Genomic DNA, 17,153 nt, shown 5'->3' with positions numbered 1-17,153 from the left:
AAATCTCTCATCTCCTGTCTTTATTATGTGTGTATCATATGAAATTTTCTGCAACACAGATGTCATTTAAGTACTGACCTTAAAAGAAATTACAGTGAACGTTCAGCCAACAGTAGTTCTTTCATTGAGGAGAAAAGAACAAAAGAAATGGTGACTAACGTAGCTTTGTTATAAACGTGCTAGAATTTCAAATTACGTTATTCCAGTTAAACGCAGGCCTAGAAATAGAAAAGAAGCACTGAGTAGTAAACCCCAAATATTAGTCTGGTACATCTTTTTCCTCCATAGTGGATGCATCGAGCTTATACACTCCAGCTGTATCCAACTTTGTGTGTTTATTCTAAATAGTATATAGCAGGTTGTCATATATTCTATTAGTGCATGGTAATGAAAACTATGAGGTAACATTTTGTGTGAGTATTTTCTTCTGCAAATTCCAGTCATAGCTAGAAGTCATGAATATTCCTTAATATTCCTACAGAAAACTATACCTGCTTCCAGAATTCAAGCTTAGTTACCAGAATGTCCTACTGTTGGGGCTGAAGGTCATATGGTGTACTTTTTTTTTTTTTTTTTCCTTATGGTGCATAGGTCTTAGTTATCAACCAGAGCTGACGAAAGCTAAGATTTTTCCTGGTTTTTGAGATACTGATTTTGATTTTTTTTTTTCCAAAATGGCAAGGAAACCATATCTTTCCTGGGGAAAAAGAAATCTAAACCAGAATGTTTCACTATAGTTCTTGTACAGTTCTTATGAGTAGTTTATATGAATTTGATATTCTGCCATTTCAAAAATGATATGGTGCTTAGGACACTTCTCCAAAGCTGCTTTTGAAGTAGAACTTTGAAATCACAGGGTTCTTTCAGTTATATTTCCTTTAAAAATAAAAAAATCTAAAAGGGAACAAAAAAACAAACAAACAAAGAAGATGGAAAGCTTAAAATTGTAGTACAGAAGATACATTTTTTGTTTTGTTTTTAAGCCTGTCTCTTAATGGTCACTGGAGAATTTTAAAATTAAACCTTTAGATTTGATCCAAGAGTGAAACGTTTTCTGTAATGCATTAGGATGCTCTGCAAACCTAAAATAATTGTGGAGTGAATTCTTTGATTTTTTTCCACTCTGATCTTCCTAAAAGAGCTTTCACCTCAGAGTGTGTTTCTCCACTGCGCTCAGTTGATTTCTTTCTCATATTTATGGAAAATGTCACAGTACTTTGTTTTTCTGACATGATGGACCATTTCAGTCACTAGAATTGTATTTCAAGTGACATTAAAATATTTTGCATTTCTCATTCATGGATAATATTAGAAAATATACCATTACTTTTATATAAATTAGAAATCCCTATCTGAAAACAAGTGAGAAAAAAGACCTTAGGAACATGAGAACAACTTAAAATCACTATCATAATGCAGAATATACGTATTACTGATAATTATTGTAACAAATTTTCCCTTTAAGTACTAACTTTAATATTATCTCTCCGTTAAGAAAAATAATCTGAATTTTTCACAATATTAAAGCCATTGGCTAAATTATTGGACTGGGGGAGTTTATTATTCTTTGACTTAAGCAAAATGACTCGGGACAGATTTTCATGCTGGCATGCAGAACAAATTTAATTCAAACTGAGATGAAAGGCGGTTAATGTAATTGTAGCCTATTATCCTATGCAGGCTGGAGTTAAGAAGCAAAGCAACAGAGTCAGAAAATGATGGATAGAAAATAGAAACGCTCAGGGCTGGTGAAATAGAGACATGTGAAGGGATTATGCTGTAACTGTTCCCACGCAATCTCTGCATCAGTAATATCCCACCTCTGCCGTATGTTTGGATTACTAATCAGGATTTTCGTATGCCTCCTGGGTTCACTTTATTTCTCTCTGACGTCAAAAAAGGTCGTCTTTTAGTAAATTTCAGTGCTCTGTAATCCCGATATTTTTGCCCTTAATCTACCACATTCATCAGTCCTAGGGATGTGGGGAAGCGTTCTGTTACAGCATTCTTTTCTTATCTTTTTTAAAAATTCGCTGTCACACAGAGGCAAGTGGTTGGTCACATAAATGGTTAAAGTCTTTCATCCTAAGCATGTTGGTGGGGCTCATTGCTGTTTTGTTTAGCACGGCTCTTTGGAAGTAGCATACGTCAGATGGTGATGTTGTTTTTTGTTTGTTTGGTTTTTACAGCTCTGTTCTGATAGTTTACCTATTTTTTTTTTAAACTTTTATTCCATTTTATATTTCAGTAGCTTTTTTTTTTGTTTGTTTTTCTGTTTAATACATACCAAATTTTGCACTGAAAGCTTTTAAAAATCAAAAAGACATGTCTCAGTCTCCTCAGAATACCTATGGAAAGGTGCAAAGTTTTGCAATACTTTGAAACACATTAGTTATAAAAATATTTGGACAGGTTTGCCACCCTTGGCACAGTCCAGAAAGCAAAGAAAACACCTTCTTTCCTGTAAAATAACTGATCATACCTAGTGTAATACATTCATCTCAGGTAATTCTAGCAACAACTAATCAAACTTCTAGTGTGATGCTTACAGAATATAGGAGATCAATTACTAATCAGAAGTCCAGCTAAAGCTGCTGTCTTACAGCGTCTTTGTAGAGGGATTGAGTCTTTGAGGTACATAGACTGGGATGATAAAACAGCTTTTTGAGGAGTGTAGTCTTTAGCTTTCCCAGTCACTCCCAGCTGGGATGCAAGGATTTTCTCATCCATTGCGTTATATTGCCAGAGCTCTTGTAGTACCTAAATCTTTTATTTTATTTTTTTCCCCCTGTTTTCCTCTCCTCATTCTGTCATTGTTTAGGGTGAGATTTTGTGCCTTTTGTTTTTGAAAATGTGTTATTCTATGAATTTCCCTTTGGGAAATCATTGGGATTACTTAAAGGCTCAGTTCTGCACTGTACTCACATAGGAGTAAGCATCGCTTCTCATGGTAGTACTCTGCAGCCTGCCTAGCAAAACCGACATAAACATCGTTTGAACAGATCAAGACTGACAGACTGGGATTCCTGTTATGAAATAATTCACAGTACCCTGCCGTGAGGTTATAGTGTCATTTTAGTCAACTTTTCTTCCTTTTTTTTTTTTTTTTTACAGCCATTCCTTTTAAGTTTTCTTCTTAAAAGGCAGATAACTTTTCAAGGAGAGTCAGCCAAGACTGGATTTTTTGGCAGATATAGTATTGTTGTTGCAACACAGACAGTAACATTTATTTCCACTTATTCGGCGCTTCATAAAGGAGTATCAGTGCCATCTCTGCTCCAGGAAATTCACGAGATTATGTGCCATGATGGACTGATGGAGACTGGGGCTCTTCATAGGAAAGGGACCAGAGTAAAGCGAACGTGTGTGTTTATCGTCATGCTTTCTCCAAAGCTCTTATATGTGTTCTATTCTTAATAGATATTCATGTATCTCTTGAATGGGTATCTTTTTTAATAAAGTCAAATAAAAGATGGTGCAGGTTAGATGGAGTTGATATCCTAGATATTAAAAAGGACTTAAAAAGAGGCCAGACATGGTTATGAGGGAGCAATGGTAGGCAATAAGGCATGAATTTGTTGGACTTTGCCATATGGAGGAGGGTAAGAAAAGCTCTTTTAGACAGGAAAAGAACTTGTCAGGACAACATATTGGATAGATTTATAGCTATTGAAACGATCTGATGGACAAAAATGTGGTTTTAAAGACCAGAAGGACAAGAAGGAAGCTAGGAGTCTGGAAATTGTCATGTCTCCGTATTTGGTTTCTAATGATCACTCTCCTATGGGTCACTTGTGGTTTTTATTTTTCTTGAAAGCTCACCATTAATTGTTGTTCAAGGAGGAGGTATGATTCTCTGACAATTTCTGTAAATGCCACAGGAAACAAGTATGATAAACGAATATTCTGAATATACATTCTGATCTAGATAGAAAGTCCCCAGACACCTAGGAATATTGAAATTATTTTGAAAATATCAAGCACTAGCTAGATTTTTGTCCTCCTAAAAGTAAGAATGATAGCTTGCCAGTCGCACTATATATTATACTTAAACCTCTGTAATATTTATGCTTCATGTTCATTTTATAACATGTCATTAACACTGTAGAAGTTGTTGCAGGCAGAGGAATAATGTAGTTAACATCACTGTTTTGTAAAATTCCCCAGTACTGTATAGCCGACAGCCTAGAGGAAACCATGACATTCTGATTTATTCATACCTTTGCCTTCATTTTGCATTTAATATTTTTGAACTCTTTATATGTAAGCAGCATTTGGTTATGGCTAAGGTGCAATTTCTGCTCCCAAACGAGTGATGCGCTGTGCTTCTGAATTGTCATTTTTGTCTTGGCTTAGTCAGAATTTATCATCTTTTTGAAATTATTAATTACCGTACTGTGATAGATTTTTAGACTTCAATGACAAGAAAATAATCAAAGTTGCCTTACATAATCTGAAAGAAAGAGAAAAATTTACTCAACTATCTTCATACCATCTTCTGGAGATTATAGTTTATGTATGGCATCCTGAAATGCATATTTCTTAAATTGCCTTTTCCTTAAATTGCCTCAAAATTTTGTAGTCTTCTGTAAATTGTGGTTTTGTTTAAAAACCAAACCAAAACAAAAGCAAGCCCAACAACAAAAAAAAACAACAACAAAAAACAACAGAAAACCAACCCAAAATCTTGAAAGCAATGAAAATGTATGCAAGGAAGATCAAATGCAAACAGATGAGAACTCTATACCACTCTATCATGTTATAGCCTTGAACGTTCTGCATGAAAATTGTAATTGAGTGTTTCTTTGCAATCATTTCCCTGAGAGAATGACCACAAGCTAAATTCAACAATAAGTCATATTAATGCACATATTTTAAAAACAAGATGTAAGCTGTTTCATAGTTAATATACAAATGCATTTATTAATAGTCTCATTTTTTACAATTCATCAATGACTAATAAAAATGCAATAATACACTTGGGATATATTGTGTGTGTGTATATATATATATTTTAATCTGGTTTAATTTCTGTGGACATTTACAATACAGTAAGAAATTGAAACATGAAGAAATTTAGTCATTTTAACCAAAGAGCTATACTACTTGTTTTCATGATTAAATGAATATTTTTTCCATGAAATCTTAGTGAAGACAAAGTCCGTATTCCACTGAGGAGAACTTGCTATTAAAAATGATTGCGAAAGAAACTGTTTACAAACCGCTTACGCTTAGGAATGCGGATTTGTGAATACTCTGTTGTTGATATTAAGTTAACGTTTAACACATTTCATCAATATTTATCTTTTAAAAGAATGAAATATATGTAAATTTTGTGAACTGTTCACTGATTTTTGCAAAGTAAAAATTTAGGAGGAGTTGCATTTCAGTTTAAGCAGTAATAAGTATTCATAAACTGTGGATGATTATTTTACCATTGCTTCCATCTAATTCTTCTAGCAAAAAGAAATGAAACGGTTGAGAAAACTGTGCTAATATTTCTTGGAGATGTGATTCAGTTCAGTGTAAATATACTATCTTATTTAGAGCTGTCTAGGATGTTTCTAACATTTACTTTCTAAAGGCTGGGGAAATGCTTGAAATAGATCAAAAGTGTGAGAGAAGAAATGTACGTATTCTCCTCCCCCACTTTGAAAAAATGGTCTCTGATAGGCAGGAATTCTGCTTTTCCAAGTTCACCCTTTTACATATATAAAAGTTTGAGTGCATCACTTCCAGAAACATGGTTATTCATAGAAAAAGGAGAATGCCAGAGGTAAAGGGTACAGCCATGGACATGAGTTTTTCTGGTTCAGAGTAAGCAGCATCGAATCATGGACATGTGAAGTCCATTTGGTTTCTGACTCATGAAGATGAAGAAATTTTTTTTTTGGTTGTCCAGGTAGTTCCCAATGATGGCTATAGGTTACTTAATTCTTGTATAGAAGAAATGAAAATATAATTAGAGTTTAATAGAATCTTATTTTATCTCTTAACAAATTTCTATTAATTGTATCATTATTTGATAAGTTTGTCATCTATTTGAAAGTTTAGTTTCTCCTATAGTGCAATTTATTTAGTGATATGAAATATCATTACTTCAAAGAGTATATAAAAACCCTATAATATTATTCTTGATCTTCTACTACTTCAGGGAAGAAGTATTTGAATAGCATGAGGAAAATCTGGAAATGAGAAATTTGTTTATGAAGCTAAAACGTTTTAGTTTTTCTTTTGGTGAGATCAGCCTAGATTTAAAAAAAAAAAAAAAAAGAAAAAAAGGTATTAAAGGCCTAGGCCTTTTTCATGAATTATAGGAAGAGGAGACAAATTAATCTGCAGAAAAAACATTGTCTTAGGACACCATTATATGTACTTACAAGAAGAAACAAATAAATCATTTCCCCACATTATTAAAAAGTCCTAACTGGAAGCATAAATCCTAGTACCTTTTAGCCTTTTAGGTTATCATTATCTTAAGAGGTTGGCTGATAATTCTTTATATCTAAAGCAGAAAGGCTGCTCATGACTGGAATGGTTCTTGGCACTGAGAGAAGTGAAAGTGTCCAGTTTTTGCATTAGAACTGAAGATGCTTTTTTGTAGCTCAGAAAAATTGGGAAAACTATTCACCTACTTCAGTGTTAACAGAAAACATTGAGACAACATAGTGCAATATCAATGCAGTCAAGAAGCAGACCCGTAACTGTAAGAGGGATATATTTGCATTTATAGGTTATTAGTTTGTGTATTTCACTGCAGCAAAATAAACATTATAGCAGCAGGATAAAAATACAATAGTAGTTAGCAATTAAACAGACCTATTCTCTGAAAAATCGCAAAGCACTCAACTTCGCTGACAGTACCTGTTTTTCATTAAATATATAATCTGTGTTCCATTATCGCATCCGAATCTTAGCACTTCTGTGGAAGAGTGATGCCATTTCTGAATCTCTTAAATGTGCTTGATCTCCCAATACATGAGCCAGGCTGGTGTAGCATAACTTTTGTTGTGATGTCACTCGTGTTCGTTGTTATTGATGGTGTCTGTTTAACTGTTGTTGATGGTTAGAAGATGTAACTTTTCTTCAGCAGTTCTGTGTATAAAGCTATTGAAACCAAGCAGACCTAAGACAAAACCTGGCAATATTTGTTCTCTTGCATCTATGTACGAGTGTGAATTGGGATTCCAGGTATCAGTCACTCACTGTTCTGGACCAGTTAATAACCCAAGAACAGCTGAGGTTGGTGCTTTCATCTGTGAGTCACCACTCGAGCTTAAAATCTGCATTTTCTGTGCATCACTTCCAAAATGTTACAAATTATAGCCACTTACAGTTATTGACTATAGTTAAGCATATACCTCAGCTGATTTTCTCATTTCTGGAAAGGTACTTTTTGGATACAAAGTCCTACATGACTTTCAAGAATGGGTACCCAAAAAGCAGGGTAAATACCTGTGTGTGAATTTGTGCGGAGCTCCGTGTTACTAAGTTGTCATGACTCAAGGTTCATCAGTATATGCAAAAGCTGCAGTCACGACACCATGGGAATATTTTTAATGCTGGGGATTTAGTAATATGTAGTAGTATGTAGTAATGCTTCGTAGTCCACTTATGATGCCACAGGCCTATGTGACTAGAGAAATTTTAAGATTAGCTTTACAAGCATTGTTTGAACTCTGATTATGAGGTGTCTCAAGTAACCAAATTATGTTATGTTAAATAATGTTCCACTATTCATCATATCTCTGTGGTACCAGGAACATAGAATGAAACCTGTTCTCCAAGATCAGGAACAGGAGCAAGTAGATTAGAAGCAGGAATCAGTGATGGAGGACAGAAGGAGCAAGAACACTGGCTAAATAGGGGACAGAATGAGAAAGAAATGCTAGAACAGAGTAAAGATGAGTGGAAGTTGAACAGTAGTCCTAGAAGATATTCTTACTTATCTAAAAGCTGGGGCAAGGCAGCAGCCAGGGCCCAGGAATACTCTGCCAAGTCCATTAGTCTTCATTTATCAGGAACCTCTTGTAGATGCAATGCTGAGAAACTAGGCAAAATCCCAGACCTAGCTATGATCAGCTGCAGATCAGAAAGATGACAACTTTTCCCCAAACTCTGTGGAAATGGCCTGTGTTAATTTGCACCTATTACAAATCTCAGATTGAGGGACAAAATGTAAGGACCATAAATCTCTGCTCAGTATAGCTGACAAGCCTGTGCCTTGGCCAGAACAAGATACAACTGCCTCAGCAGGGAATCAGTTGAATAAAAGAATATTGTCTTTTAGAGTGGTCTGACATACATTTTTGTCTTCCCTGAGAGTTTGGCGTTAGAAACACACTCAGCTGGAGGAAAGAGCAGTACTTAGGTTACTCTTCCCCTGTTTCTCTTTTTTTGCTTCACTTTTAGTTGAATGGAAAGGTTTACCAATTAGTGGTGGCAGCAGAACTGCAGAAAATCCTGCCTTCGCGATCAAAGGTTAGATGGACTGTTACAAGAAGTTTTCTGCTTGACCAAATCACTAGTCTAGAAGGCTGCTAGATGTAGGTTGGTGTTATATTCTGACAGTTTTCTTTAGGTGAGAAGCTCGAAGGTATATCCTTCCTTACTACTGTCAGTTCCTTAACTTTCTTAAGGTTGGAAGCCGTAGATATAGTGCACAAAGTCATAGACATTGCTAAGCTTCGACACAGGGTCATTTGTAAACTCTATCTTACATAAAAGTCTTTCATTCATTAAAAAAAATAATAAATAAATAATGTGACTATTAATGTAAACATATACTCTTGGATAAATTTATGGTATTTAAAGAGAAAGCCAGAAATTATCATTCACTTGGTCATAAACATGAAAAACGTTGGAGGTTTTTTAAATGAGTTTGTCCATAACTTTTATTTTGAACTCCCAGGAAATACAGGGAGGAAAAAAGACACTAAAAGAAAAGGGTTCAGTTTTGAAAGGATAATGAAGGGAGAGGTTGGGGAATAGCTGCTAATAGCAGGCCATCATAAGGTCAGCGAGCTTGATGAGTTGAATACTTTTGTATTGTAACAAACCGTAGAACTTGTACGTAACCTGGTAGGAGCCTTCCTCCATTTGTCCTTGTAAATGGGAGCTGTGTCTTTGGAGGCATGCCAGAGTGGAACTGCTCGTTCATTATTACCACTTAAAGCAAATGATCGTAGCCCTATGGCACATAAAATAACGAGCGTAGCTCCCATTTCGCAGATAGGAGGCATATATTATGCTTCACATATAGTCAAGTGTGAGCTGGCTTTTGGAAAAGGTACAAAAATTACTACTATGAGTAAAGCTCATAAGGAAATAATTCAGTGAATAGGAAATTTTGTAATTGGAACCATAATTAGTGACTAATGCAGAGCAATACATATGCTTAATGAAATAGGATAGGATTAAAAGACAAAACTAAATTTATTCAAAACCTAGCATACAAACTCATGTGAATAATTCGAGATGTATTCCTAATCCTATTAGTTTCATCTTTCCACTCTGTTGGAAACTAAGTGTTTAAGTAGCATCTTTAATTTGAATGAAAGCAGGCTTTAATAAAACCATAACACTTCCCTAACCAGTAAGAACTCCACTTCATGCTATTCCTAGTATACGTTATGGAAGTGTTCTGCACCAGGGCACAGCGAAGGAAGCGTAAGAGAGGTGGTGCAGGGTTCTTTCTGTATCTCAGTAATGCCTGGCAACAAATGGCATAATAAACTAGCAGTTTTAATAAGATGGACTGAAAAGAGGAATACAGATAGCAGGTAAATCTTACGCCCCTTCAGTTGCTGGGAGCCCCATGTGCGTGAGCACTGGATGAGCCCAGCGTAGATTTTCCCGTGATATGCTGCACAGATCCTGTCCATGGAGAGGTTCTTCCTCCTCCCATACCATAGAGCCTTTTATCTTGCGTAAAACCCAAACCATGTGAGTCTTCCTGACAACCTGGAAGGTTCTCTTTGCTAACACCTACCAGTGCACAGCACAGGCTGGCATGGGGCCTTCACAGGTGGGCTTCTCAAGCCTGACAAACAAGGACCCATAGATCAGACTCACCTTGCCCAAGATCACTGACTCCTTGAGTACAGTCTCTTCTGTGAGGAACCCAATATAGAAAGTATAATATATATGATAATTTATCAAAATACTTCGCTGTGGTGTAATTCACTTTTTTTTATTATGCATATTTTATCATTTCATCATGCATTATGCTGAAACAACTGAAATGGCTGGCCGTAAAATTGCATTGCCATTTTATCTTCAAGATTCTTGAAGGTCACTTCTATAATTGTCAGGGAATTAGTTATTATTTAGATTTGAATGTATACTTACGAATACTTGGATATTGCAAAATATTCTGTATTTAGTAATTTTCGTATTAAGCGTTCTTTTGTGTGTTCTTTTAAGTAGTGAAACTTGTGGTGCATTAGGCGGATTTAATAGATATTTTTATTTTATATATTCTTGTGGTTTTTTTCTGTAATATAAATAGAAATATAAATACCAGAAAGGTATACGTGATGCTGGTAATCCCTGGGTTCTGGTAATTACTGATCCACAGGAGATGGTTTTATCTGATTAGAAGGGTAGGTGTGAATGGAGGAGGGAAGCTATATGGAAACAGCTTTCCTTTTTCATAAAGTTTTTCAAGATTTAAAAAAAAAAGAAGAAAAAAGTCCTGTTTTGTGTCAGGAGCAAACTAAGCTTCTTTTAGACCCTGAGTCAAATCACCACAGGTGAGTGCTGTGACCGGCAAGAGTTCACAGCAGAATTTGTGCAGTCTCTCCTGGAGGAAAGTTGTACAGGTTATTGTTACTGGTGGTTGGATATTGCTCTTCCATGTCGTATATAAATCAGTGCCATTATTAGTGAGCAGCAGGGTAAGTTTCTTACCTTCTAAGAAAGTTTCTTCTCTGAGAAAAAACTCTGAATACACAGTTAATTTATATAAAATATATCTTTGTGTCCTGGTATAAAGCCCCAGCATATTCTGAATACTGCCTGTATTTAATACTCTACTTTGCCTTTGAAACAATTCAGAAGAAAAAAAGTAATTCCTCTTACAATAATCTCTATCATGTTGTTATAATTTGTTGCATGATACTGTCCCGTTTATATGACAATCTTACATATAAGAAAAGAAAAGGAAATTCTTTTAAACTCTTCATTCAAAAATGATCCTTTTCCCTTAGCTCTTTCAAAATTGCCAACCTAAAGATACTTTCAGACATGAGTCTATTTTTGCAAACCAAATCTATTTAAGTAGTGAGCTGTTCTTTGAAAAATTTAGCTAGTGTTTTGTGATGTTTAGAAAAAAGCGTTATCAGGCAGACCAATATTATTATTTGAGATTTTCTCCTTTCCTTTATAAGTACATGCAATAAAGTTGCTTCAGCATCAATCCCTCTTTTAAATTCTGTGGAAAGGACTCTAGGGCCAGAATGTCTGTGTAGACGAGATCACGAATTGTGTGCTGAGGTTAGAATTGAAGCATATGGGGTTTTTTGTTTCTTGGAGTTTAAGCAAAAGTTTTTCTATATTAAAAAAGGTTGAATTTCTGTATAGTTGACCCTGCAATGAGTTTTCATGCTGACATGAGACCAGGAGTGGGCAAGGGCAGATTCCAGAACATTTGTTTTTCTCTTTTTTCCATTTTAATGCTATTATTTTCTTTATGTTATTGTAACAAAGGGTCAAGGAGATTCTCTACCTGTTTTTTAATAAAATGACCATGTTAAGAATCACCAGTTGGAAACTATTGAAGAGACCAACAGAAATAGAAATATTATTCTACAGTCTTCAACTTGTTAAATGATACAACATGAAAGAAAGTATTATTAATATTACTCACAAATAAAATAACACAAAAAAAATCTCCTTGCAATTTAAGTTTCTTAGAAAAAAGTACTGAAAAGGTAGACCAAGCTATTGAATGATCCAAATTTCCTCTGGGAAAATATTTATATGGAATTTAATAGGCAGCAATAAGCTTTCTCTTTGTTTTATGAATCACTCTATGTATTTAATAGAAAATTATAATTTTGGTGGAGACTTCCGTGGAAATAGCCAAGAAAACGAAAAGCAGGATAATAATTTTCTATTAAAGTACTTGGCATTTTTAAAGAAATATTATTTAATTCAGTTTGATCACTGTGAAATTCTGTAAGATATTTTGTGTCTCTGAAAATAACTACGTCTTATCAATAACCAAGATATTTCTCCAGCTCTTATCATGTACACATCTTGTCAGCAGCATCAGTACATTGTATTCAGTTTAAATTCCACCAGATGCCTCAATGAAGAGAAGCAATTGCCTCTGAAGTTCAGAAAAGCTAAGTAGCTGAGATACATGTAGGACTAAAAGCACAGCAGTATGACTACAATTCCTGGCTCCAGAGCCACTTGCCATGGTCTAGTTGCAGCTACATAGCGCATAGCTTTGGGTCACCTCTAGGTCCTCTGTGGTGCTGTGGAAATGTATATCATTATATTATGGTTAGAAGTATTTTAGGAATTTTTTTTTTTTTCATATAAAGAGTTGGAAATAGTACGAAGGATGTATTACAGCCTACTAGAGTGGTGTTTGTGTGGCTGGAGATGGAGAGCATATGTTCCATTGCTGAAGGGATGGCACGAAGAAATGTGGAAGGTGCCTGAGGGCGCAAAGCCTTGTCTCATATTGTTTTAGGACTGTGTGCGTTAGAGGTAGACATATTTGGGAATGTTTTCTGTTGTCAGTGATCCCTCTGATAGATGCTCAGCTGTTGTCTTGGAGAGGGCCAGATCAAAACCAGCTGAGGGAGTAAGCTATCACTGAGGCGGCACAGATAATTAGGGATCCAGTGCTTGGCCTCCCTGCCTGGCTCTCCTTGGTTGGTTAGTGGAGACACACCATCTCCGCCAAGTCCTACAACAGGCGCTGCCTTTAAGCGCATGACTGAAGCGCCTTATCCAAGAGCCTGGTCACTCTGGGTTTCATTTATAAGGAGAGAGAGGTGCCTCTGAAAAGTAGCACATCCTAATTAAGAACTAAATAAAATAATTTATATTTTCATGTGTTTGTGCTACTAGTATTGAAACTCATGCTATTTGAAATAAATATTCTAGCTGCACTTTTATTAAAACTGTACTGTGTTTAATGGGAATGTTTGGTTTTGTCTTTTTTCCCCCTTGCAGCTGTGACTCTGAAAATAGGTATCTTGGAAATCCGCTTAGGGGAACATGCTACTGTGAGTACTTGTATTTTTACTGTTCAGTACTTAAATGCTGTTTACCTATTATGTCATCATTTCATTTCCTCGTGGGGAAAAAAAAAAAGTTTTTTAAGACATTCTGAAGTTGGGCACATTGATATTTTGACTGAAAAATAAAATGTCCCTCTGGATTCTCTGTTAGTTAATTTGTCCATGAGAATGCAAATTAAAGTCTACTAAAGTTCATTCTTTACACCTAGGTTAAAGGGACTGACCAAGCCGTTGGGTTCTTCTCTGTATCTCAACATTCATGAACAAAGGAATAAGTAATTGTGTCATTGTTTAAACGACAGGATTTGTGGTGGGGAAATGCCAACAGGCTAAATAGCAGCATTTCCTGAGGGCACTTTGAATGGTTTAGCCCGTCTGCCTTCCAGGGACATGTTACACAGCTGCTCTCCAGAGTATCATAAAATGATACTAGTATCATGTGTTGTCTCCGTGTTCCTATTGTTGCAGAAAAGGTGCCTCTGGCAAATTTGCTTTAAAGCATTATGTTTTTGATAGTCATAGTGAGAGACCTGAAGGGATGAGAACGTGTATTACCCATGTGAAGAAATCCCTTAGTGAGCTGTGCCAATTTTGCTGTGCCAATACCGATGTTCAATAGTAATTTTAATCATCATCAAAACGTATGGGATGTTGGAGAGCACTGGTTTACCTTTTGTGACTTTTGCACATACCTGCTCAAAGTCAGACTATTGGATCCATTTGTCTGTTGTTTCCCAAAATCATCCCTACCTCAAACTTAAATTTGCATAAAGGCATATCTCTGAATATGTTTATAGCATCCGTTCTGATCTTTAGCCTTGTTTTTTAGCATTTCGTTTTTGAATGTACACAAAAGCTTGGTTTTAGAATCTCTTTAAGGCATCATTTACTAATAAATTAATGTTCCTTTTCTTTACTAATGTTTCTTTTCTACCTTTAAATGGTTTGTGTCTGCAAGGTAGGTTTTACGGAACAAAATTGACATGTACTATGTTACAGATACTGACATATCTCTAGGCCTAAAACATTTATTCCTCTTGCCAGGTATTAAAGCAATTTGCTGTGGGTTGTTTGTGGGTTTTTTTTCCTCACAAATAAGTTCAAATGTATACTTTAAACTGGAAGATAATTTTTAAGTACTGTATTTTGAAGACACTGTTAACATAGTTGACAGTATGCATAAAATAGACCAATTTGAAAATTCTCCTTAAAACTGTTCTAAAGGTACTCTTGCTCAAATAATAAAAAAAAAAATCCATTTGTTTATCACGTAAGAATTTTGTCTTCTTTCAAAACAGAAATTTCAGTATTTAGAAGAATGCATTTTTGTATCTATGAATTTCGTAAATTTTGTAGATTTAGAGCTAGATAATGGGTACACGAGAAGTTCGTATTACGAAGAGAGTGCTATATAGGCTATTTTCAATATGTGTATCAATATCTATTTTGTCCTTTAAAACTAAACGTTATTAAATTCAAGAGATGGAATAGAAATGACAGTAATGAGATTTGTAGACCTCAGGTACCTCCATGAAAACCTTTTTCTTTTTTTTTTTGCTATTATGTTACTTATTGGGTCTATAAATCAGGTTGGAGACAAATTGTACTATATTCAAGATGCCCTTTTATCTTAAACTCACTACTATTATTTGTCTTCTGTGAGATTTCAAAATATTTTAAAGATCTTGTTATTCTGGAATGATAAATCTTCTTTTAATACTTTCAGTTATTTAAAATACCGTGTATCAATGATCTTCAGTTATTTTATCTGGAGGTAATAAGGATCCTGTGCTAATTTAAGATAATGGAATTCTGTATTTCTTACACTTAGTGGCTGATGCACCATAATGGGAAATAATTTGTTAATTTGTGGTTAAGTGACTGATCTAAAATTTCAGTGACAATTGCTTATAAGCACTGTCCATTACCTGCTAAATCATGTATTAAAATATATATATGTCATAAAGAGATGCTCCAATATCTTATCTATGTAAGTATTTTAAAATATGGCCTTGCCATGGACTACAATTTATATAAGGAAGTGTTTTGCTTTTGTACAAGACAGGCATTTGGATGGTGTATTTTATGCTTATTTCACTACTCTGTAAGAAACTTTCTCTTTAGACACTTATATTGCTGCTTTAATTCTCCTTGAAGCGAAGAATATTCTTATTTTTTACAGCACAGGAATTGCTCAGGAGGGAGGAGAATACAGAGGAAGAACAAATTATATATACTTATGAGCAGCATAAGCTTATGAGAAATAAAAATTCTAGGCATGTTTGGTTTTACCACTTAAGCTCGAAGTCTGAATGGTACGAAAATAGGAATGCAACTAGTAATTTGCTGTATGGTTGAGATCTTTTTCAGGAAAGCTTTTAGTCACTTGCTTGAGTTTAGTCATCTTCAAAATGACCAGTTTTAAGTGTTCATATTTTATCCTTTTTTTTTCCCCACTTGTGTAAATACTGCTGAAACTGTATTCAATTCAATCCTGAGTGTATGGCTAACTTTTGCATGATGTTGGATGACCTCAGTTTCTCTTTAACACCAGAACGTGGATAGGGAATACTTGTTGCCTTAGAGGAATTTTCTGCATCTTGTGATAGTGGGAATACCTTCTGCCCTGTAAGAGTTCAGCTGTTTTCATCTGTTTCAGCTCTCTGCCCGGCTTATCTAGTTCTTGCCTAGTGCTCTCCTCCCTCTTGCCTGTCATTGCCGTCCTGAAGCCCAGGAAGGGGGAACAGACTGGTGTTGTTGTAGGTACTGTTATTAACATCAATAGACTGTTTAAGATAGTAAGTAAACTCTAAACTTGATAGAGTTAGCCAGTGGAACAGCACAGATAGTTTTAGTTTCTTTCTTATTTGTTTCCTTTCATAGTGATGTAGGAGAGTAAGCAGAATATTAATGCTGTACATGGATCATGTTGTGATTGGAGTAGTGATCTGAGCACAAATGAAAACACAGGAAAATTACAGATAGGTCTAGAATGATCAAAAAGAATGAGATTTATATAGGAAGTAACATGGTGAAACACTGCAGGGATTTAATGTAAATACAGATACTATGCCAAAAGGATGAGCGCAGCATAGCAGCAAAGCCATCAAATCCTAAAGATAACAGGACCAGTTCATTAAACATCAGATTTCATTCTAATATGGCATTTCAAAACATGGCAGCACTGGACATTAGTAGTAGTTCTACTTTAAATTATCAAAACTTAATAAAAGTAGAGTAGGAAATGCATAATAGACAGGGCATGCAATAATGTATTATCCAGAGTGTGTGAAAATCATCGCCTATTGCTTCTATTAAAATTATTTTAATTTCATTCTTCATGACTTCACTGTATGATTGAAAAAGCACAACAGAGAGAAAAAACTTCTCTCAGAGTAAGAGAATGCGAACCAGCCTCACAGATATAAAAATTAGAAAAATATTGAATGTATAAGAATGTGTGAGCAGCTGCATGATGGTAAATCTATTCCAGTACTCTGTTGTCAGTAGTGGCTGAATATGAATGCCAGGGGAAGAGAATAGCAAACGGACAAACACACGGTGGTATTTCTCCCTTTACATCCAACAAGTTGCAGCTCAGGATCTTTGTAAGAGGAAGGATTTCTTGAGCCAAAAGTGTTTAATATGCCATTGTTTGGGAATATCAGAAGAAATCTTATCAAAGATTTCTTGTGCATAATAGAAAGAAGAATATGAATGCGAAAAAAAGCTTCGTGAATTTAAAAGCCACAGTTTTGCTTGTCCATGTAAATATTCTTGTAGGTTGAGTACAGTTCTGCTTCTGGATTGTGTCTGTTTCTGGTAGTGATGCTCTGTATTGCTAGACCTTTCTGTTAGAAGCCAAACTTTGTGCGAATGATCAGGAGCTGA

At 35.2% G+C, this 17,153-nt stretch overlaps 1 protein-coding gene across 1 annotated transcript in view; it reads left to right on the top strand.

Moving 5' to 3' along the window:
- ATRNL1 (attractin like 1) overlaps window positions 1-17,153 on the top strand; it is a 526,301-nt gene that overhangs the window by 188,362 nt on the left and 320,786 nt on the right. The window contains exon 21 of the mRNA XM_086616365.1: window positions 13,195-13,247. Within this exon, the coding sequence (XP_086472491.1) occupies window positions 13,195-13,247 (53 nt within the window). The remainder of the gene's footprint in view (window positions 1-13,194; window positions 13,248-17,153) is intronic.

The sequence above is a fragment of the Tauraco erythrolophus genome, chromosome 9, assembly GCF_009769465.1.
Source record: "Tauraco erythrolophus isolate bTauEry1 chromosome 9, bTauEry1.pri, whole genome shotgun sequence".
In the NCBI taxonomy this organism is placed as follows: Eukaryota; Metazoa; Chordata; class Aves; order Musophagiformes; family Musophagidae; genus Tauraco; species Tauraco erythrolophus.
This window is presented reverse-complemented; position numbering and strand designations above follow the sequence as displayed.